This window comes from Apus apus, chromosome 13, assembly GCF_020740795.1.
Source record: "Apus apus isolate bApuApu2 chromosome 13, bApuApu2.pri.cur, whole genome shotgun sequence".
NCBI lineage: Eukaryota > Metazoa > Chordata > Aves > Apodiformes > Apodidae > Apus > Apus apus.
Window position 1 is genome coordinate 2,291,471 of NC_067294.1, and position 23,406 is coordinate 2,314,876.

Consider the following 23,406-nt stretch of genomic DNA (forward strand, 5'->3'; position numbering starts at 1 on the left):
TATATGGGCTTTAGCTAGAAGTAAAGCTACAGGGTGCCTCTTTACACACTGCAGATGGGATTCTGCAGGGATGAGCTAAAACTGTCTGGTCTGAGGGGCTGGTTTCTTCCTTGTTTGTTTTTTTCAATTGCAAACTCAACAGAGGAGTTCTGAACAGCCACTCAGTGGCCTAAAGCCCTTGGAGCCACCAAGGAGACACAGTCCCCTTCCCTGGCCCCAGCAGTGACCAGCCAGTGTGGGTCAGCAGGGCTTCAAAAGACCTCCCAAGGACCCACCACCTCCTCCATACGGGCCTTCCCAAAAGGGCAGATTTGCAGTAAAAAAACTCTGTCCCCAAAGTGGCAGAGGACAATTTTAAGATTTTTAAGATTTAATGTCTAAATTAAATAAATGCACTACACTCCTCTCCCACCGGCAGAGGGGCTGGATATTAATGGCTCTCCCACTGGAGCTGCTGCTGTTCACAGAGCTTCCGGAATTCTCTTGAGGTTTTGACAGAATTCCTGTTATCCCATGGGAACACATTGAAAAAAAATAAATCTCACTTTTTTTTTAAGGAAGATCTGAAAATTATTGCTACAAAACCACAGAAGTAAAATGCAAACTCCACCGTTAGAGCACTGAGTCAATACTAGTTTCTCCATGTGAAGAAAAACAAGTTGGATGCTTTTAATGATTTTCATCATGTTCCTGTTATTAAATGAATACAATAAAATGTATTTCGATTATGTCACCCCCACTATTAATTGCTGTGATATCTGGAACTGAAAACAATGCTTCAGGTTCCCCAAAGGAAGACAAACCACAGCAAAGTCCATGTTTGTGCAGAGACATTCAGCCAGGCCAGCCTCTCACCCTCCAGTCAACAAACATCATCTTGTGAAATAATCACGTTAGAGCTCTGGCTGGTGGAAAGGCAGAGGGGTGAAAGAAAAGACAGAGGGCTGTAATTATTATTTCTCTTTTAAAATACTACAGGGTGCTCAGTTAAAGATGCCTGAAAGATCATGGGGTCACATCTAATCAGGGCAAGTACAGCTCAGCTATAATAAACAAGCCCTCATGAAACCTTTCCTTTGAAGGCAGAATTGCAATTTCTGATACCCAGATCAGCAAGGATTAGTTCTGGTGATGGGTGAACATTAAAAGGTGGCAAAGAGTCATTCTCAGCATTGTCTCACATTCAAACAGAAATCTTTTTGAAATTCAGTCAGAGCCTGATCACTTCAGCAGCATCTCCACACTTCCAGGAAATGTGTTAGGATGTTCCAGTGAAAACTGCAAACTCCATGGCTTATCAAAAACGCTCACTTAGAGATGCCTGTAATCCAGCTGACCTGTTTTGAACACATTGAGAGGACCAAACGTGAACCTCCAAAAGTGGAAGGCATGCGTTTTATTTCCAAAAGAAAAAGAGAGGGCTTTCTGCTGTCTCTGCTCCTTTACTGCTACATCCATGAGAATTCCCTCTAATTAACATGCCTTGTAGTGTTGAGGAGCAGTCAGGGCTTCCAGGATAATTTAATGTACTTGTAAGGGCGTTGACTTATTTCCCATGCTGTGTCTTACAGAAAGGACATGCTTCTTACTGGTTCTGAGGCCAACAGACCACTGTAAGCTGTGGCAGTCACATATCCAGCATGTTTTGCAGCCCAGCATGGACAGCTCACCCTGTTACAATGGCAGAAACAACCTTGTTTTTCCAACAGCCTTCTCTCCAGCTTCTCTGTGATCCTGGCTGCTGTGCCTCACTCCAACTCCCACCATCAGGAGCCCAGCACGGGTTCCAGCCCCCTGAGGAGACTGTAGCAGAGCAGGGGCTGTGAGCTCACCCATCAGACAGACCCACACACAGGCTCAGCCACCAATTTAGCTCAGCTGTTGGCTGCTGCAGAGAATCATTGCATAAAGCAGTAGCATACAGTTAGGAGAATATAGTTCTTCCTTATTAGGGTTTCCTATGGGTCATACACTTATTTCACTGCTGAACAGTGTCAGGAGACAGGCTGGATCCTGACCCCACACACCAGACAAGCCCCACCAGCACCTCGGGGTGCAGGGTTGGTCAACTCTCCTGCTCAGCAGTTCATCTGCTGTAATTGCAACAACCTTCTGTTTTCACAAACTGTTGTTTTTCCATACAAATGTCTCTGGCAATGGATCATCCCTCATTGACAAGGATGCCAACAGAGTTGGACGTGTTGATAACAGCTGAGGAGCTGCATTGGGCTGCTTCCAATTTCTGGCTTCACTGCCTCACTTCCAAGGGAATAAGGTTTGCCACAATTTTGATTCTGCTAAAAAAGCTGCTGACGAACTTCTGCATTTAATGGGCAAGAAGAGTTATAACCTGAATATGACAACTAATACTTCTGGAAAAAAATATGTGGGTAAAGAAGAAACGACACTATGGAAACAAAACAGGAAACTTAGGAAGGATAGTAAAATCTAACTTAAGTAACTGAGAGAAAAGTTGTTCTTTAAAACATTCAAATATGAAAAGCAAAGAGAAAAATCATAGGGTATTCACATCATAGCATTTCAATGGGAGAAGCAAAACAAATAGAAGGGGCACTACGTGCCATTGTCACCTGCGTTGCAGTTGCAATGAGAAACTAAATTGAAATCTTGTAAGAAGTGACATTTTGAAAAATTTCCAATTCTGCTGATGGAAAACACAGCACTTCTTATTGTAGTTTCCAAGAAAAAGCATAACTTTATGCCATTATCTGCTGGCTGCACAAGGTGGATTTCAGCTGTGGCCTTTCCATCAAGTACTACACACAACAAACCACAGGAACAGACACTTATTGATAACTCCAGCAGAGCTGGACCAATGTGCTGTACAAGTTTAAATGCCAGAATACAACTTGGAACAGGCTTTGAAGTCCATGGGTCCAGAACCACTCTTCACATATATTAATTTCATTCTGGTAAGACATGTTACTAGGTGAACTTCACAATATGTGTCCAATAGTTTTATACTCAATTAGAAAAGGCATTTGGGCAGAGATTCAGTCCTACTGAATGTCCCGTCTTTGGGGGGAAAACTTAGCAGACAGAATTCAGAAGGTTAGCAGAAAGAAGGCATGTTTTAACCTCACCAAAACTAAAAGAGCAAAAAGAATTACAAGAACACATACCACCTGCCTGGGAGAGGCAAAGATGGAAAGGAGGAGGAGAAGGGGACAAGATATGAGGATCACACTCGTGCTACTTCGGAACCACACGTAGTGCCCGTCCTTCTACTATATGCAAAACAACAAACCTCTAATACTCTTCAAGAGATCTCATCAAACAGCACAAACGAGGAGCATGGTGTGCATAAATACATATTGCCTAGTGACAAACAAGGAAATATTTATGGAAAGCTATTAAACTCGGATTACTTATCTCAGACACTGGAGCAGTTGCAGAGTCGCCAACAGCTCTGCTGACTAAATACATATTTATAAACACTTCAGCTGGTTTATTTACCCAGTGGACCAAAATGGCTTATTCATTCTGTTCTGGTTTTATTTTGGTCTATCAAGTACAGTAAATGTGCAGTTAGGTGCATAATAAAAAACTCTTTTAGAAAAGTAATTACATTACCTTACACACAGTAGATTTTTCTTTCCCAAACAACAAGAACAACTGGACCATTTCACAGGCTCATAAGTTCTTATTAAAAATATACTGACACACACTAATTACTGATCTGAAATCTTGCTTGGAAATGTAAAGTCCAAAGGAAACATTTACAAACAAAGCAGAGCACCCTGAAAAATCACTATTTTAAGCAGAGTATTTGTTATGGCACCAGCCAGAGGTGTGGCTTATAGCACCAACCACCTGAACGGTTCACTTTCCACATCCTGTGGGATTTGGTGAGAACTGGATGTGGTGGAAGGAGATAAAGGTCCCACAGGTAAGTGCTGCAAAGTCCACTGATGCTTCCCTCAGCCACTGCCCTGGCAAAGTGAGGCACCTCCAGGAGAAGACACCAGGACAGCCCTGGAGCCTTCCCTACCATAAAGCCCAGTCCTCCAGCTGGGCTAACCCAGGCAGGCAGCTCAGCACCCTCAGCTGCCACAGCCACCTGCTTCTAGGTGCCTCAAGTAAGAGAGCACAGAGAGGGTAATTTCTGTCTTATTTTATCTCATACATGGGCAGTGAGTTGAAGCTCAGGAAATATTAACCCAAGTGCTCTGCCTTGTGGTTTAAGCTCAGTTCAGGAAGAAATGGCACCTAATAAGTCTGTTATTGAAAATATACCAGGCTCTTACATACTAAATAGAATAGCAGCACATTCAAAAATTGTGACTCAAAGACTTGATTGAGCTCATGAATGATCCTGAACTTCAAGTTTGCTGGCTCAAACTCTGAGTTACTTATTTTACTAATTTCTGAGATTTGCTGGATAAGTTGACTTGCTGAAGAGGATTTGCATATTACATTATACTGCCAGTATCAGAAATATCTGATGCCAGGTTTTTTTATCCAGCCTTTGAAAGATGTTTATTTTGCGGCTGGACTGAAAACTCTGGGTTTTCCAATCCATTTTCACCTTTCAGCATTATGTGCAAGCAGCACATGTCCTTCCCACATGAGACCCTTTCATGTCATGCCTTGCTCTGCCTGACAAGAGTATTTGCTGTGTTTGATACAAATAGCAGTGCAGCACCTGGAACAATGGCCAACACAACTTCAAATCTCACTTTGAATTTCAACTTTGCTGCTGCCAAGGATGCTTAAGTCAACAAAAGCCCATTTGTCTGCAAAACTCTCCTTCTCTTAAAGACATGTTGTCTTAAAAGACCAGTGCAAACCAGTTCCACTGTGCAGCTCTGGGTCAGCTGGAGAGAAGTATTGTGGGGGAGTGAGGATGCAGACCAGACAAGGTTTGCAGGAGAAGGTGGCATCTTCCAAAAGACTGCCTGGTTTAGCTAGAAGAAGTGAGAAATCTGTGGATTCAAGGGATGCTAGGGAAGGGAAAAATGTTAAAGTGGTTCTCTCTTGGGGAAAGACAGGTAATTTACAGGCTGTGTAGCAGAGACATTAGAGCGAGAAGTGAAAAAGAGAGGGAGAGACTGCCCCGGGGAATAAAACAAATCTCTCTATTAAGTCTTCATAAAAATTTGGCATTCAAGCTAGCAAGGAAGTCATTCATATCAGGCAGGAGCTGGCAGCAGGCAGCACCATCAGCACAGCACCATGACCTGTTGGGACTGATCTCCTCCCTGAAAGCATGGAGGGTGCCCTTGACACACCATGCTGGGGGACATGGACAGACACTGCTGGGAGTGCCCTCAAAGGCACAGCACTCGGTGGGTAGCAGGACAAAACTCCTCTCCTTTTAACTCCAAAGCTCATCTGTCTTCCAAAGTTTCCAAATTCCATTAACTGATGAGGAGGACTTTCTAGTTTGGACATTACATGCTTTCTGCTGCCTCCCTCAACATGGCTTTATATTTTTTTGCCTGCTTTTGACTTAGAGGTGGGACGTGGCCAAGGACAGCCGTGGTGGGCAGCATCGTGCGGCAGCCACCCCCAGCAACACAGAAGCCGGCAGCACAAGGGGCTTATTCTGCTGCCAGATCAGCACAGCTCATTCTGCTTTCAGATGGAAAAGGAAAGATGCCTTCAGGCACATCCAGCCTCAGCACCTGCACTGGGGATTCCTGTTTATGAATCATGGCAGTATGAAACACACATAGCATTTTGCATCTCCCTGTAAATCCTCACAGAGTCTTGTGGTTTTCTGGCTCATTTCCATCTTCTTTCTCTCCCACCCAGGGAACTGAAGTCTGGCCACTTCCTAACATTGCCTACAAGCTCCTTTCCTCTACTCGCTGCTGTTACCAGCACCAGGTAGGTTTCCTGCTGCTCAGGAAGTTTTCATTTCATCTCCTTTGTGTTCATCAATCTGCTGCTCTCGCAGAGCCACATACTACTCTATTTACTAGTTACTTACTAAACATCCACGGCCATTCTGCCATGAACAGAATTCATTCCTTCTCCTGCCCCAAAGTACTTAACTACAGAAACTGATGTATCAGTTTCCAAGAGCTTTAAGTCTTCAAAACCTTTCTGCTTCCAGCAGTGAGAGAGCTGGCCATCTGTCTGCTGGCAGAGCTGGGCTAACACCATAGCTGTATCCACATTCTCAGAAGTAATCCATCTGTATGAACAGTCATTTGGAAGTCAAACAGGACCAGTAGGGCCAGCGTTGTTTGGTTTAGAAAACAGTTCAGAAACTCCCTGGCTGATCTGCAATTCCCTGCTCAGTGTTTGCAGCTACTCGTCCTTGCCCACACACGTGTGCAGCACAACAGCTATAGCAAGACTCTCTGGGAGTATCTGCATTATTGTTTAATTTACTACTGTGCCTAACACCAGCTAACGAGTTGATCAGTTGAGGTTCTACCCCCTCCACATGTTTTTACTCCCTCTGTTAACTCTTGTCACTTAGAACTACAAAATGTTCCATTTTTTAACTGCTGACATATACTTGGGAATGAACAGTTTTGCCCCTTGCCCCCTCCTAAATTTGGGTTCACCTGAGTCTAAAAATAAAATCCAAGTTTAAAAATGCCTTAGGCTTTTATCCTCATCATTTCTACCTAATTCCCTGCCAACATTGCAAAATCAGGCATCCCCACTGCATCATGTCTTTTCAGGATAACATTCAAGTTGGATGAGGTACAAAAAAATGCCAGTTCTCAAGCTTAGAAAAATAGGAGCTGAACATCAGATTGATATTATGACCCATTCAAATATCCTTCCACAGCTAATAGATTACTATTCACTGGCAACATACGCCCTGAAAAGGCAGAGATAATAGAAATGCCTATGAAATAAAGCAGTTGAGATGAACAGACACAAACCTTTGTTAAAATCAGTCTAAATATTCCTACTTGTGATCCTTCAAAACAGGCATTTCTAACGTAAAACCTGCCCTCTGAATTTCCAGGCCATGTCCTGAAGACACAGCTAGTGTGTTTCTGAAAATCCAGCTCTATCCATACATAGCACACCCATATAGATATGTATATTTATTGTATCATATCATCTACAAGCCTCCAGGACAGCCAGACAACCAAGATCTGGGGGGTACAGCTGCTTCTCAAGAGCAACACAGACACAGCTACTGATTTTTGGTGTGTTTTGACCAGGTCACAAGGAACAAAACCAGATTTCTTGGACTCCAGCAATAGGAACAGCACAACAGGATAGGAAATTACTAGGTGATTCACTACAAAAGCGATTACAGCTGATCACTTCATTGTGCTCGTGAAGGGTTTGGGGGAAGAAATTTGCCATTCCTGCCAAGCTTTGAGAGCCTTTCATCTTCCACAGATAGGTGGAAATTTGAAATGTGAAAGAAGAAAGGATGAAGTGAATAGGATTTCTAAAGGGCATTACTGTTTTATAACCATGAGTCAGTTTTTCAGCTAGGACATAAGAATTGATGCCAAGTGGCAAGTAATGAAATATTTCTTAAGCTGTTGGCTGGATCCTCCACCACTGCTGAATGATGCAGCTCCATAGATTTTCAATAAAACCACAGCAAGGTGGGAAAGCTCAAGGTGTGCTCTTTTTGCTCCTCACTAACAATGAGGATTGTGTATTCTTAATCAGTGTATATACGAACAAACAGGACATCCACAATACAGAACTTGTGAATACTTCAGAAAGGTTTCTTCCTTCTAATTCAAAACAGAGAAAGTTCAGACATTTATGGTGGTGTGATGTCATCTGACTGAATAAATCTGGAGTTGCATCTCATTTAATAAGATTACCAGGACAAACAGAGTGGAAGCAATCTGCTTGAACATTTCTTGCCTGAATGATTTCCAAAGCATCTTTGACACTAATTTGTTGAATTGATGATTGTGAGCAACATAAAAACAAATTAAAAGTTTTAAGTGCTAGGGCTAGATCCTCAGCTAGTAAAAGAGCAAAGTGGGTCCATTAAATTCAGCATGGCTTTCCTCATTTTTATCTGCTGAGGATCTGGCTCTTTATGCTTGATGTGACTGTACATATGCTTGAGTATAGGGTTATACTCAGCAGACTATTCACTCTAGTACTGAGCATCCTTTAGCCCCACACTAAGAGGAGCAGGAGCATTTGTCAGCTCCAGAAGTTGCAGAATTGATTCCTGTGTAGCTGGGAAAACCACTGGAGACCCTGTTCTGCTGGACTGGGGGATTTGATGGACGTGAATGAATATGGCTGTGACATACATAAATTGTGTGGTTTCATTTACAGCAACAGAGAAGTGTCACACATCCATCTACACCCACTACACAGTGAAAACTCACCAATCTTTAAAATTAAGCCCTGCCCCTGTTAAGCCAAATGTTTCCAGGTGTTGCCCTCAGAGCTCGGTCCAGTGCTTCTTCCAATTTACCATAAATCCTTTAGGCTCCCCATTTTCCACTGCATGCTGTTCTCCATCCTTTGTGTCCACCTGATCTGCACAAACTGCTTCTTTTCCTGGCTCCCTGCTCCTATTTTGCTCTTCGCCATCTGCTCTCTATTTCACTGTCCTGAGCAGCTGATGTGAATGTGCAGGTTATTAACACTTTTGTTCAGTTCCCTGTGCACTAAGTAGCAAACAGGAACAAGCAGCAAGGCTGTGTTCGCCTTCAAAGAAAAGTGTCTCCTTTCAGTCTAAAGGATTCAAAGCTTCTGTGCAAAGAAAAAGAAAAATTCTGACAAGTGGAAACCAGGATTCCCCCCCTTTCACCAAAAGCTCTTTAATTATCCTGGTTCATCCATGAGGATAGGATAATAAAAGCAGGCACAGAGCAAGTTTGCTACACCACCTTTGTTGTGGTTTCTATTGGATATTTTTAAGTTCCAAATTTTTACAGCCTTCCAACAGAAAGCCAAATCACCCTCCAGAGAAAGGCCACAAGCAGAACCCTCCACCCTTAAACACTTTCCTGTTATCTAATTTCCTCAGGTAAAACCCATTATTGAGAAAAAATATAATTTTAGGGGAAAAAAGACCTGAATCTTAGATCACACCAAATGACAAAACTTAGAAATCCTCTAATGTGCATAACAAACATTTCAACCCTCCTGTTGTTTTTTGTTGTTGCACTGGGTGGTATCTGCTCTGCACACATTTCAATACTGAACGGGTTTCTGAAGGAAGCTTCTGTTGAATTATTTCACAGGCACTATTGAGGACTAACTCTAGAGAGGAAGATACTTAATCATTGCTAAAAATCCCCAGGCAGCTCCGCAAATCCACAGGCCTTTGTGACCAAGATGTATTTACTGTGTTTGTTGGCATTTTCTTCCTGACTTCTGAGGAGTTTGCAGTTCTTCAGACATACTTGATTAGTCACAGATTGTGTTGCTTGGCTTAAATCCAATTTATCTCTAGCCATTAACTCCCACACTGCTAACCCCTTCTCTCTGTGGCACTCGTGGACCTGCAAAGCCTTCTGATGGAGAAGTTCATTATATTCAATTAATTTCTGGAAAGAAGAAGTATGGTTTCACCCCTCCAAATGCAACTCAAGTCTTACCCATCCTGCAAAGGCAGTAAGAAATCAGCACAGCTGAGCCTGGAAATTCGGTGTCTAGAGGCATCAAACCCAAAATCCAGTTGCTGCTCTGAAGTAACACTTCCCAAGCACCCACATGATCAGTAAACTCAGTTCTGGTTTCCAAAATTACTATATTTAAGGTCTTGTTGGTCTTGGCTACTGTCACTGGGAAGTAAATTTTGGAGACCCACATCATATCTGAAACAGGACTAGGGGTACTTCCACCAATTTTATTAATGAAGCCCATTTTCACAGTCACTGGATTCAGTCTCCACACCTATGATGACCTGCACTAAAACCTCTATACTAGAACATGATTGAAATGTCTCCACATCCAGGATGCCAAGACGTCCTTCTGCATCTCAAGACAACCTTGAACCACCCAAGAGCCCTCCTCAGTCTGAGATCCAAGGAAGTCAAATAAAACGGAATTTCTTCATGAAGAGTGGCAGGAGTTTGACCAAACACACACACATGCTGGATACCTGAGCTAGAGAGATTTCACCTTTAGCAACAGTAATGTAGTTCATTTATTCAACAGACTCTGCTGCCTCAGCCTCACAGAAAACAAAAATATAAAATGAAAAACAACCACAAGAGACCCAGAGGGAGATTATTTACCCAAATGAAAAGTTACCCTTGGACCTGACCTTCTCCAGTGATGCAGTATGACAGTAGGAGTTACAACCTCTTCCCAATATACAAGATGCCTGAAGAAATTCAAGAAGCTGCTGGAACAAACCAAGGAATGCAGGAACCTGTTGAGCAGGACAGTGCCACCAGTGCCACCCCCTCCGTGCCATGCCAAGCCAGATGAGGCAAACAACTGCCTGATCCAGAAAACCTCTGCTCAACAAAACTCAAATGAACAATAACCAGAATAAGCTCTTTGATGGCTGATTCTCACCAACCTGCCAGGAACCATCAAGGAGCCACTCATGGCAGCAGTCAATTAGTTACCAACACAAAATAATTTCCAGAAGCTGAGCTCAGAGCACCAGCACAACTCGCACTGAGCCCTGCTGCAGCGCTGGCTGGATCTGCAGTGTGCTGCTGCGTGGACAGCCTTGCCTGGACCTTTTTCTCCCCACAATGCCCCAGGGTCAGAGTTCAGATCCTCGGCCAGCACTCAACAAGTTTTAACATGCATCCCCAACACCATCAGGCAGTTCTGTGCTGGAAGAACAACCATTCATGGACAAAACCAAACAACCCCATCTACAGTTTGTGACACTAAGAACTCAGGTGAGCATCAGAAGATCAGTAGTCTCCTTGAAGCCCCACAGCAGGACATGGCTTCAGGTGTGTGAACTCCTATTTGCTTTTACAAGTTACCGCAAGAATACTCAACAGCACCACACACATTGAAAGAAAACTATATTTTTTCCTACCTTTTCTTCGTGTAACTTCAAACCTTCTGGAGTCCTATAAGGAAAAAGATAATTTTGTGTTGGTTTTGTTTGTGGTTTTCTTTTTTAAATACAAGAACTGTTCAAAGGCAGCACAAACAGAAGTACCCTAAAAAAACATTAGTCATTGTCCTAGAGAAGCATCTTGGAAGCTGTGCACAGTAACTGAGGAGGAATTGCAATCATATATTTCAGTTTGTCCACAGATATTTAGCGGATCAATCTGATTCAGTGTCCGTGATAAGTTACTTGGTAGAGCACGATATCTTCCTTTAAAATGGATTTTCCCCCCCCTATTGATGTTAAAAGGGAGCAGCTACAAGGATTATTATCACTATACTAAGGGTTTAGGTTTGAGGAGGGAGGAGTCAGACATTTTTGGCAGAGGCTTGTTCAAATAACTGAATAATTTCAAAACAACCAGAGTATTCATGCTCAGAGCTGAGGGCTCACGGCAGCCTTGGCACACCTACAGCATTTGTCCTATTGCTTGCCAAGCATCACTACCATCTTTAATAAAGAAACTTCTTAAAAGACATTGCATAGTCTCAAAGGGTATTGCATTCCCAGACAACACTATCTCCTTATACTAATGATGAGACTCCAGAGGAATAAATATTTAATTCCAAGCAGGAACATTATTTATGGGTTAATTACAAATACTTATAATTTCCATCAATTGAGCTATCTCTTGCAACCAGTATTAGAAACAGTGGAATCACAGAGGACTCTAAAAGACCACCTTGCCTGGAGTCACATTGACCCAGACAGTGCCCATGAATGGAAAATCCAGGATCAACCCCCCTGAGTGCAAACTTCAACCTGGAAGACCCTGAAGTGCCACCAGGCTCAGCACTATCTGCACCACAATAACCCCCCCAGCACAGACACAGGGAAGAGCAGCAAGCTCTCCTGCCAAAAGCTCACAAGGCAGGTTTTTACTCTTGTGGATGTGCCCTGTTTAACCTCATTTCATTTTCTCAGCTCATTTCATTCCCTCACTGTTCTCAGATGTTTGTTTCTCTGAGAGTGAAATAGCAAAAAGGTTTGTTTCTCTCCTGCTTTTGATAGAAAAATAACACAGCCTCCCCAGACATGGGAGCTTTCTGGCCCTTTTGATTCTTATTGTAGTTTTATTTGGGTTTTTTTGTTGTTGTTTTTTAAAGAGAAATAAAGTACCTCTCTGCAGACCACGTTTAGACAAAGGGAAGCCAAGTCTCATGCTGCCCATGTCATGCAACATGTCCACAGTCCCCACGGCAGGGCCAAGTGCCCTGCCACAGGGGCACTGGAATACAGAAAGCTGTTACTGAGGCACATGATCAAAAAGAGGGCTGTTCAGAGTGGAAGACAGAAATAAACAAAAAAATTGGTGTAGGGAAGTAAGAACAGTACCTGCTCAGAGAGCTCCTGAAGGTCTCACCTCCCTCACCTGGGTGCATCGGGCAGCTTCAGGTGAAGCAGACTGAGGTGTTTTGGGCATGGGTGTAATGTCACGCACAAGACACAACACTGGGTTGTAATTACTCATTTACTGCCTACAGAAATGCTGCTTTCTGCCTCCTGTCCCTCTGCCAGGACCCAGCTCCTCCAGCCCTGGGGACCACACCACATCAAACATCAACTGACCCAGTTCTGTTCAAACATGGTGACCATTTCTGCTTTGCCCATTTGCTGTGTCAGCAGGAGACAGTGTTTCCCTTTCCTACAAGCGACCAGCAACCTGTTTTTCTTGAACACAAAGCTTCCATAAAAATCAAGAAGGATCAGGACATTGGGAATGATCTCCTTGGTGCTCTCCAAGTCAACTGAGGGGGATAAACATATAAAAAAATAAAAGAGCATTTACTTATAAAATTACTAAGTTATTATTCCCCATAGGATGCTACCTCAATGATCTTGAGAAATATGTAAAATGGCATTCAGGATTAGTACAGACTTCAAAGCATTTATCCTCTCCAGGCATCAAAGCTCTGAGCTGCACAGACAGTGCTACTCCAGGGACCTCTCAGAGCTTTTCCAAATATTAGTTTGGGAGGTGGGGCACAGGATAAAAAAAAAAAAAATCAGATCCAGCTGGCTGTCATTAAGCCCGTGTACACATAATATATGCAAAAGGGAAGAGTACTTTTAAAGTTCCCCTGGAGTCTCTCACTTTGAAAAGCTGTTTGAATTCTCTGCAGTTCAAAAGCTCAGAAACACTAAAACTAATTACAACTATTACATTGATCAAAAGAAAAAAAAGACAATCACATTCCATAAAAATTCAAGTGCCAGCTCCCCTGTATTTAATACACTTTTGGTATTTCCATGAAAAGAACTGCACAGACATCATGAAAAACAAAGGACAGTCTTCAAAGTTTCCCTTTCACTCTGTTCCTCTTAGGATTCTAAGCTCTAACAAATGTAAGCAACATCAAAACCAGATGCGGGTGTCAGAGGAAAAGCTTGTTAGAAATGCAATGGGAGAAGGTGAGGACAGGTTGCAAGTCATTGCTCCTCATTACCTGGGAGAATATCAGCACCTGGGACATGCTGCAAAATGTCCCATTCCACGGAGAAAAGACCAGTGGCTTTGAGAAAGATCAGCACTTCAGGAAAACGGGAAAAATGGCAAGGTTTAAAGAGCAGCCACAAAAAGGCACCAACTCCAGGTAGAGACACCACCGTGGCTTCTAGTCAAGTGAAAAAAAAGCAAGGATTCATTTTGCTTAGTTGCCTTAGCCAACTAATTTCTCTCTTCTGTAACACAGAAAAGAGGAAATGATGTTAATTTTTCTCCTCAAGGGCATCTTGAACATAAGACCTTTCTATTAGTGATCTAATATGCCACGAAGAGACATTACCAGCAAGTCTGGCCACAGGCACAGCACGGTGCCACACGCTATGACTTGGGTGATCTCTTCACAAAAAGGAGTAGTCACCCTCTTTGAAGTGCAAGATCCTGTTCTCAGGTAAAAAAAAATTAAAATAAAATAAAATAAATCACAGAGAGGTATTAATAGTGTTACTAGTAGAGAACTAAACTATTTTGATAAAAATGACACTAAAGTTCTCGGATGCATTGCCCAAGGAAGAATACTTTTCTGCAGAAGCCATAAAGCAGATGGTTATAAATGAGACTTATTTCCTGGGCACCATTTAATGACTGCCAATTCCTTTAACTAAAATTCCAATTTTATCAGTGCATAAATCATAGGCTTAGAAGGAAAATATCTGTTTCAGCTTTCTTATTCCTTCTATAAAGCTTCTTCATTAATACCATTCTAAATAGCATTTCATTAATGCAACACAACAGTTTTATTTGTCAAGGTTTGCTTTCAGCAACTCACTCTAATAGGAGCTGATTGAATGCAGAATACAAGGTCCTTTTGTGGTGCATCTGAAGTGCCTGATCATTGTTATGTGGAAATCAATGTAGTATGTTTGCTCCAAATTGCTTTCCACCAGACATGTAGCTACTGAAAAGCCATGTCTCCAAAAGACTAACCAACCCAGTGTCAGCACAGGAGAGCAGATATAGCATCGCCAAGTATGGCTACTAATCCTACCTGGATTAGGAGGGTCAAAAGTAAAAACAAAGACCAGAACTACAGTTGACCAGGTGCTGTTACACAGCTTCCCTCCCCAAAGCTGCCACGTTGCACATCCAACACCCGCCTGAACCTGGAACAGTTTAACAACAGGTTTGTATACAGCCCGTTTCTGCTCCTACAGAAAGGGAATGCCAGACTTTCAGAAGACAGCATCTCGATGTCCTGCCAAGCCATAAATAGTTGGTTTGTATTATAGGCTCCTCATTAATGCTGAATCATGGGCCCACAGATGAGCAGAGCACTTCTAGAACGAAGAATCTGATTTCATTCAGAACATACCCAGGGGGAAGTTCATCGTGCAGTATTAAAACACAGCTACACAGGGGGAATACACAATACAGCACAGAGCTTGGCAGTCCATGTGCTGCAAACTGATTTACTGACAATCATTAATGACTGATCCAAGCAGCAAAACCCCTTTCAGGCTGTTTGGTATCAGTGTAAATAAAACTTTTTACCACCCCTGTATAAAAACATATCTACATTTGACCCATATACCTACAAAGGATATATTTTGCCCTATAAAACACAGCAATGCTCTCTTCTGCCTGCAAATCCCTGCTGCAGGGAGAGGCAGCTACAGGAGCTCCTGCTGCTGAAGCATGAGGCCCCTCATCTCAACTCTGCTGGAAAAGGGGAGCATCACATTGCTTTCAGGGAGCACACAGCAGCTTCCTACCTTAGGCTCCATTTCCAACAGAACACTTTGTGGTCAAAGGTTTCCTTTCTCAAATGCTATATTTTACTTCAGCCTCCACTGAATTAATATGCTTTTTTTTTTTGTACTCTTGGATAATGGAAGGCTTGCCTTCAACTCTCCTCTGGTTAAACAAACTCAAGTTTACTGGCCAGCCCTTTTCAGGGTCTTGGTGTGCACCCTTTAGGGTGCTGTTCCTGAATGGCTTCAATAAGGGAAGCTCAGGAAACACAAATGAACAAACACTACACTAAGAATGCCAATTTCTCTGAGAAGATCACTTGAGCTTAGCTTTTTTACACCAGTGTTGACCAGCAGCTGATTGTTTTCACTTCTTAGACCTGAACTAAACAGGGTAGGGAGGCTGGGCAAGGAAGGACCATGTGCATGTTCCTCTTAGATTTATAACTCCAGGCAGGACCAATGCACTGCAGGGCTTATTTCTCATTTGGAACATAACTACCTGTGAAGCCAAAAAAGTTGCTGTACCAAACTGTGTTGACTTGTCATGCAGAAAACTAATTCCCACACTTCAATGGCAAATAGGAAATAAGACTCTTTCCTGATCTTTCTCTAACAGTTGCTCTTCCTTTTGTCTCTGCGCATCCACATGTGGCCACATGCAAGTTCCTGCCCTCTAATTTGAAGAGAAAAGTGAGCACATTTTGCATGGTTAGTAATTAAGCAGTAACAATCAGGCTTGAAATTAGGAAAGACAAATTCCTGTCTGCTGTTTCTTCCTAGTTTTCTTTTGGCTAAGGCCAGAGGATGAGTGCTGACAACCCAGAGGTGCACAGAGGCACATCATAAGCAGGAACCAGAGCAACAGCTCAATGTAATATTTTGAGTAAATCTTCACAGTATAGTGTCTCTTTGTAGTGCTCTGTTTCTTTCCCAAATTCCTCCATTTCCAGACCAGTATTTCCAGAGATTTGTACATGCCTGTGCATTTGCCATTGTCATTTTCAGCAGCCTCTGATCCCACCAGTGTGGTACTTAACATGTACCACCAAGTCTGGTACCAAACAGGTCCCAACTGCCCTGAAGAACAGCAATGAATAGGATAACCTTGCAGTCTTTTCAGTCTCCTGCCCTTTAATACATACGTTGGTATTAGATTTAGTCAGGAGTCCCTTTTCATGCCCATAAGCAGAGGTTAATATAAGGCACTTTGCCAAAAACAATGAAGGCAGCAGATGGAAGAGATGCAGAAGAATAGGTGGCACATTTCAGATTCACAAGATGTCTGCACTGCTGGACTGTAGCAACTCCCTTCCCGGATACTTAGTGGAAGAGGCAGCAGTGCTTGTGCAGGGTGATAAAGAAAACTTGGCACACACAGCTGGGCTCATGCTGGGTCCATCACTAAATTAGGTGTTACCTCTGCACACACCAAGTCTGCAGGGACCTGCTCTCAGGATCAGCCTAACGGCTGTACAATTTCTAAATATACAGCCCTGACTCATTTAGCAAATTAATGAAGAGGTGGCTGTTCCTATTAAGAGATTATCATCCTGGGGATTTTTATTTCCCTCCCCTTCAGAACATGCTCTTCCTTATCTCAAGTGAAGGGTCAGGAAAATGACAATGACATCCAGTACAGGGCTAGGTGAGACACTCTGCATACAGATTGTAGCATTTGCAGTGGTTATGACTAACACACAGCTTAGTTTGACAGTCAGGATTTTCTGTTTACAGCCATGAACACAGTATATTTTCAAAAAATATGCTAATGAGGCAGAGAATATCCACTTATTTTTTTGAGCCAGGCATGAGGAAGAAAATAAATCAGGCACTGCTGCTTAGAGAAAGCTTGCTATTAGTACAGGCACTGGCAATTTAGGTTTGTCCTGTCTGGTATAAACATGGAGAGAAGCTCTGATGTCCCACATCACACAGTATCATCTGCTCAGCCACACGGTACCTAATTGAGATAATTGCTGCATCTCCGATTTTACTCACCACTATTTCTGGACTTGAGATGAGAAACATCAGGTTTAGCTCCATAAATTTCCACATTGTCATAGGAAAGCTCATGAGATGCCTGTTTTAGAAATCTCAGATATGCAGATGTACCCTTGCTAATCAAAAAACCCTAAAAATTCCCCTGCTTGATAGTGGGAAGCACTTTAAGTAGAAGTGCCTTCCTTTGGAAGCTGCTGCTACAGGTTCTTTTTTTTTTGAAGGGAGAATATGTTACATTGGAAAAAAATTAGTCAATATTTAGCCTTTTAAGGTTAAGTGGCTTCTGAACAGAATATCCAAAAAGATAACACTCTGCCATATCACAGCCCAAACGAAAAATGCCTTAGATTTTTATTATTATTATTATTATTTGCAAGGTGTTTTACTCTGATCTTACTCTCTGCTTCAGGAACATACCAGCATTTCCCTGCCCAGGTATGATTTTTCACAGTTGCCCAACTGTGAGAAAAACGCAGTGAAATTTGCTTCCTGGGGTCAGTTTGTGGCACAGCTCAGCACAGAGCTGGGCACTCTGGGTTTTCTAGTGCTTCAAGCATAATAGCATGTCATAAGACACAGCACTTATTAAGCCCTCAGGGTACACAAAAAGGGGTAGGTGGGGCTTGGGGATGCAGAGGAAGGACCCCAACATGTATCCAAATTCTGTGAAAACATTTCACAGCACCTTGAACTGCAGATGACTCTGATAAGCAGCACCTAGGGTAAAAGCTTCTCATCTCCACTGGGATAACAGACTAGTCAAGATTTAGAGTAGTCTACAAACAGCAATTACAGCTTGTTAGAGATATCATAAATCAGATGACAAGGTGGGAACTATCATCAGTACATATCAAAGTGACACAAAAAGAAATTTAAGCCTTGCCTCCCTTTACCTTCATGAATGTTCAAAACAGAAGCAGGCTGTGGTCCAGTACAGATTTTAATTTAAACCTAATTCTTTCCTTCCTTTCTCCAAACTGACTTACAAGCAGGAAGAGCACACACATGGCAGAGAATACATTACTACTAATAATTCTTAAAATAAATACCAGGATATTGGATCTTCCAGTGCATATAAAAATTGATAGACTATGCTTGTCTTATTCCAAGCTCACACTCTGAAATTATGCCTCTTTTGAATTATAAGCAAAAGCTTTTCTCAAAAGCCTTTGCAGTTTTGTGCCTCACTTCACAAAGCACTCATTTCCTAGTCTGTCAGATTAGGAAATACAGCTTTGCTGGGGGCAGGAGCACAAAATCACCCCCATGACTCCTCTGCTGCTTGGAAAAGACAACTGTGGTCTTCAGCCACAGCAGAAAGTGAAATAACATTGAAGATTCTGAAGATAATTAGGAATTTCAGCAAGGACTGATACTCCCAGAGAAGTGCAGTTGAGGTAGAACTGGACTCCAGAGGGATGCTCTGTCCTGGGCAGGATGGCAGTGAGGGCTGGCATGACCCAGTGCTTGCTGTCACAGTGAAGGTTAAGGTGACATTTATTACCTGAGGATTTTAAGCCATTCAGGTGCCATGGAAGTAGTAACTAATGAACAAGTCAAGTGACAGAGAGTCTATACAGCCAATGCCTTGAAAATGCCAGCCAGAAAGTTATAGCACCTTAAAGAAATGAGCATGTTTGTTACATTCACTAGCATAAAATAAGTATTGGTGTAACTACACATGATACTTTCAGGTTGATAATACGATTTAAGGCATAAGCCAGATAAGGTAACCAATACAATGGGTAACAATTAGCAAGGAACTGGAATGATATGGCACAGCTGGTCTACTTTAGCCTTGAACTGTGTTGTCAGCCTAAATTAGATGCACCACTGCATGCCACCAGTGTCCTGCTCCTTAGAGGGAAGAGGTGCATCAGTGAGGTACGAACAGCTCACAGCAGGGAGAGAGGAAAAGCAAACAAGCCATGGCTTGGATCTGCAAGAGCCACTAGAACTTGTGTGAGCCCTGAGAGCATCCCCTGGGGCTCTGCACTTGGGGAGCCTCCCCGGGGACACAGCTCTGCCCACAGCAGCAGGGGGGCTGTGCACATTGTGTCTCAAGAGACCTCTCAAATAAGAGAGGGGAGGGCAAAAAGAGAGCATGGCATGAAAGCCAAATGAAAGCAATCAAGTATTTCTGGACAATCACAGAGCAGCTCTGGTTGTGTAGCTCAAAGGAGGCCACAGGACACCTGCCACTCTGCACTGGAATCACTCTGGAGCCAGTGACATTCAAACACTTCCTTTAACAACTCAGCACAAACCAGCTATGCATGTACCAACACAGGATTATTCTCCACTTTCACACCATCCAACTAGGACACTACCATTCAGGCTACCTGCCAGCAGGGCCCTGGAAAACATAATACAGAATGCAATTTCTGAGACAGAGTGCTGTGCTGACTTGTGTTTGAGGAGCTCCCTGCAGCAGATGGGAGCCTCACTGCTGGAAGAGCAGATGAAGACCTATCAAGCTGCTCAAGACCTGCAGAGCTGCTCTGCTGCACCCCAGGTTGAAGAAATGAGAAACCTGCCTCAAGAACTGTAGCAAAACTAGCTTGGCTTTGGCACATACAGAAAAGCAGCCTCTCACACAGAAAGCAGGGAACAGGAAAAGGGAAGATCCCTGTCAAAGGCTAATATTTAATAAGATGTTTTTGTAAAGCACTCCAGTAGGTTGAAAAATCAGTGTGAGCTTCTGGTGTGAATTAACTGGTAAAGACTAAAGGTAGATTTAGGTTAGACATTAGGAAGAAATTCTTCACTGAGGATGCTGAGACACTGGCTCAGGTGGCCCAGAGAAGCTGTGGCTGCCCCATCCCTGGAAGTGTTAAAGGGCAGGTTGGATGGGGCTTGGAGCAACCTGGTCTGGTGGGAGGTGTCCCTGCCCGTGGCAGGGGGTTGGAACTGGATGGTCTTCAAGGTCCCTTCCAACCCAAACAACCCTGTGATTCTATGTTTGAGTGGAGTAGTACCACTGGTTTTCCATCAGAATCTCCTGGCCACATTCTTCAAATCTGAGCTCCAGGGTTATTTCAGATCCAGGTAGTTTGTGTCTTTTTTGCAGCACTTGTACTGGAAGCTCCCCTCACCAACCGCCAATGGCAATGCCTGACAAGAGTTATGTTTCTGAGAATTTCTTTCAAGAAAGGAGAAGTGACCCCAGGACATACCACCTGGTGTTTCATGGGCAACTCTAAGACATCTAAACCAGCACAGAGTTGCCCATGAAATGTGGTCACCTCTGAATTTTAGCATGGAATCAGCCTTGGTAAAGGTAGAGGCAAAACCTGTCCAGAAACATCCCCCCAGACCAGGAGATCTCTATGTTCAGGTATCTTGTCATGTACTTCACTCAGCAGGATTTAGTCCTGCCATGGTTCAGCCCTGGGAAGCTGCACCTCCAAGCTCCACAGAAGTCCACAAGCAACATCAAAAAGCTTCAAGAGCTTGGCAGCACCCTCACCATGTAAAGTTTCACAGCATAAAAGTGAGAACAATGTCTTCCAAAAATTAATAGGGAAGAAGCAAGTGGCAGATTCTCAGTTAAAAAAAGAATATTGGCCTTTTTTTAATTAGGTTTTCTACTTTCATTCATTCTCCACCCATGGAATTTCAGATTGCATACACATGTTTATTAGATATTCTAATCAGGACTAAAAATATTTCAGAAAATAAACCTCTTCTTAGGAACACCCCATAAATTTCAGAGTTGGAAGGCTGAGCATCAGGAAAACACACATCACTGCTCTGTTAGAGACTTAATTTCTCATGCAGAAGGGCTGTATATTTCAGTCTGTGGCCTGAAGACTTTTCCTTTATAAATGCAAAGCACAACGACAATAATTCTACCACAGACCATGAAGAAATCGATTTAGCAATCTGAACATAAATTAAGCAATGTTTTTGATTCAGTAAACTTGTTCCTATGTAGATCAGAACAAGTATTAGTGAAGGTCAGTGACCCATACCCAAGTATTTGCCTCCATGAAGTTGATAGGAATTTTAGATCAGAGCACACTTCAAATTATTTGACCCATACATTAACCCTTTCTGCATGTCTAAAGCAATTTTGGGAAATTGCCAGCAGCTTTTCCATTTGTCATTCAAAGTTTGAAGCATGTGGTAATGGAATTACATATTAAACAAACCATGAATTTGGGAACTAAAACACTTCTCATAAGTAAGGAATCCAAAATGAATGAAGCCAAGTCTTGCTAGAAAAGGATTTAATGTGATTTTTTAATTATTATTGAAAACTTACCACAGCTAAACTGTTCTCTGAAAAAAAGAAAATTTTGAAAGAAAACAGCAGCTGTCTCAGTGTCACTGCCCTACCTGAAAGCCACGTTCAAGGGCTGCCAGAGATTGATCTTGGTGCTTGGTCCCACACTGTATAAACACCATTTCTTCTGGAACAAGCTTCCTGTACAATTTTTTACATCTGCATTATAACCTACAGCCATTGAAGCTATTTTAGCTGCATTCGTTGTGCATGAAAAATTTAAATATTTGCCCCCTTTAGAAATCCTGTGCAGATCTGAACAAATATTTCTAGTTTAGATCCTTTCACCTCCAGCAAGATCAAGTAATTGCTACAATAATTTCATGTTTTTTAGAGGAAGATCAAATGAATTAATATCTTTCAAGTAGTATAATACAGTTAGTAATACTACAATTTACATTAAAGTAAATCATTTGAGTAATTAATTCCTCAGAGTAACAAAAAAATCAAAACTAACATGTATTAGTGAAAAATGAGGGGGTTTAAAATGCAAAAGCATGAGAAATATATTTTATTTTAAAAAAAAGTGATCTGGGATGATACAAGAATGTGTTTAACAGGGCACCAAGGTAGTGCCCAAGTCTACACAGCAATAAAGCACTGGAGGTGAAGAGTGCAATTGTTTTTCTTCACTTTTGCCCAGCAGAGGATGGATACCTCAAGGAAAATGTGCACCTGAGGCAGAACTGCAGAATCTCCAGCTCCACTGAAATGATTTTCAAGTCCTGCTGAGCAGGGAAAAGCACCTTTTTAAATTGGCTTAAATGGCTTTATTGAAGGAACACACACAACTATGAGTATTTGTAGATGGGATGTGACTGGGACAAATGGGATTCCCCAACTAGAACAAAATCCTGAGGCTTAAACAGATCCAATTGCAGTGTGAATCCATCAAGGGCTCATCATCACCCTGGCACTGACTAATATTACTGTCTGCCAGCACATTAGTGTTCTAGGCAATGGCAGCTAAAAAAAACCACCCAAGTCTCTTTTCTCATCCCCCTCATCTCCCACTTTCAGGCATTGGAACAACCATTTAGCAAAGTCATGACAATTGGGAACTAATTAAATAACAAACTGTTTCAGCATTCACAGTTTTCCTTTCATGATAGTCACATTTCTGATTATTTTTTGTTATGGCCTTATTCAGATGCCTCAGACTCAGAAATGTGAAAGTCTGAGCCTATCCACATCTGTGCAGCAAGCCACACTGCAAGCTCTGGTCTGGAAAGCCACCATCCTGCTGGGACATCCTGCACAGGACACTTGTCACAACAGGAACCTGCTTAATCCACAGCACTGCAAGGGAAGTTGACACTTCAGCACTGAAAAGAGGTTCAGTGGCTTCTCCACTCCCACAAGCTCAGGGACAGAATGAAGAGTTAATTACCATCCTGCAGTAATGTGTGAGGAATCCCACCTCCCCAGGAGGCACCTCCAGCTGGAGGAAGTTCATCGTCCCTTGCTATGGCCACCGTGTCCCTGGGTCTCTCCCAAATAACTTTGTGCTTTGCAGGGATTGAATCCAAAAGTCAGGAGGGAACCACCTGGGCAGTAACTGCTGGTTCTCTCAGAACCACCCATACCTCAGAGCTCCTTTTTGCAAGGAGCAAGAGGAGTCTTTTCAGGTTTCACCTGAAAAAAAAATGTGACCCAGTGAACAGCCAGAATGGAATTTACTTGTTAAATGCAGTTTCATTGATCTCAGCAGACCCAGGACAAAGCATACCAGAAAGTCTTTGGGACAAAGACAGCACACCTCCGCCCCAGCCCCCGATAACCAGATGTACAATTTCACTCCTGAACAGTGGCAGTAAACTCAAAAAATATTGGAGTTTCTGCTCCACAACTTGTACACAACCATTGTTTCTTCCTTAGCCTCCTCAGCAGGTGCTTAATA

General features: G+C 42.6%; 1 protein-coding gene across 4 annotated transcripts in view; it reads right to left on the reverse strand.

The window, feature by feature from the left end:
• FSTL4 (follistatin like 4) overlaps window positions 1–23,406 on the reverse strand; it is a 206,909-nt gene that overhangs the window by 178,180 nt on the left and 5,323 nt on the right. For all 4 annotated transcript variants that reach the window (XM_051631294.1, XM_051631292.1, XM_051631293.1 and 1 more), the window contains exon 3: window positions 10,943–10,976. In XM_051631294.1, the coding sequence (XP_051487254.1) occupies window positions 10,943–10,976 (34 nt within the window). The remainder of the gene's footprint in view (window positions 1–10,942; window positions 10,977–23,406) is intronic.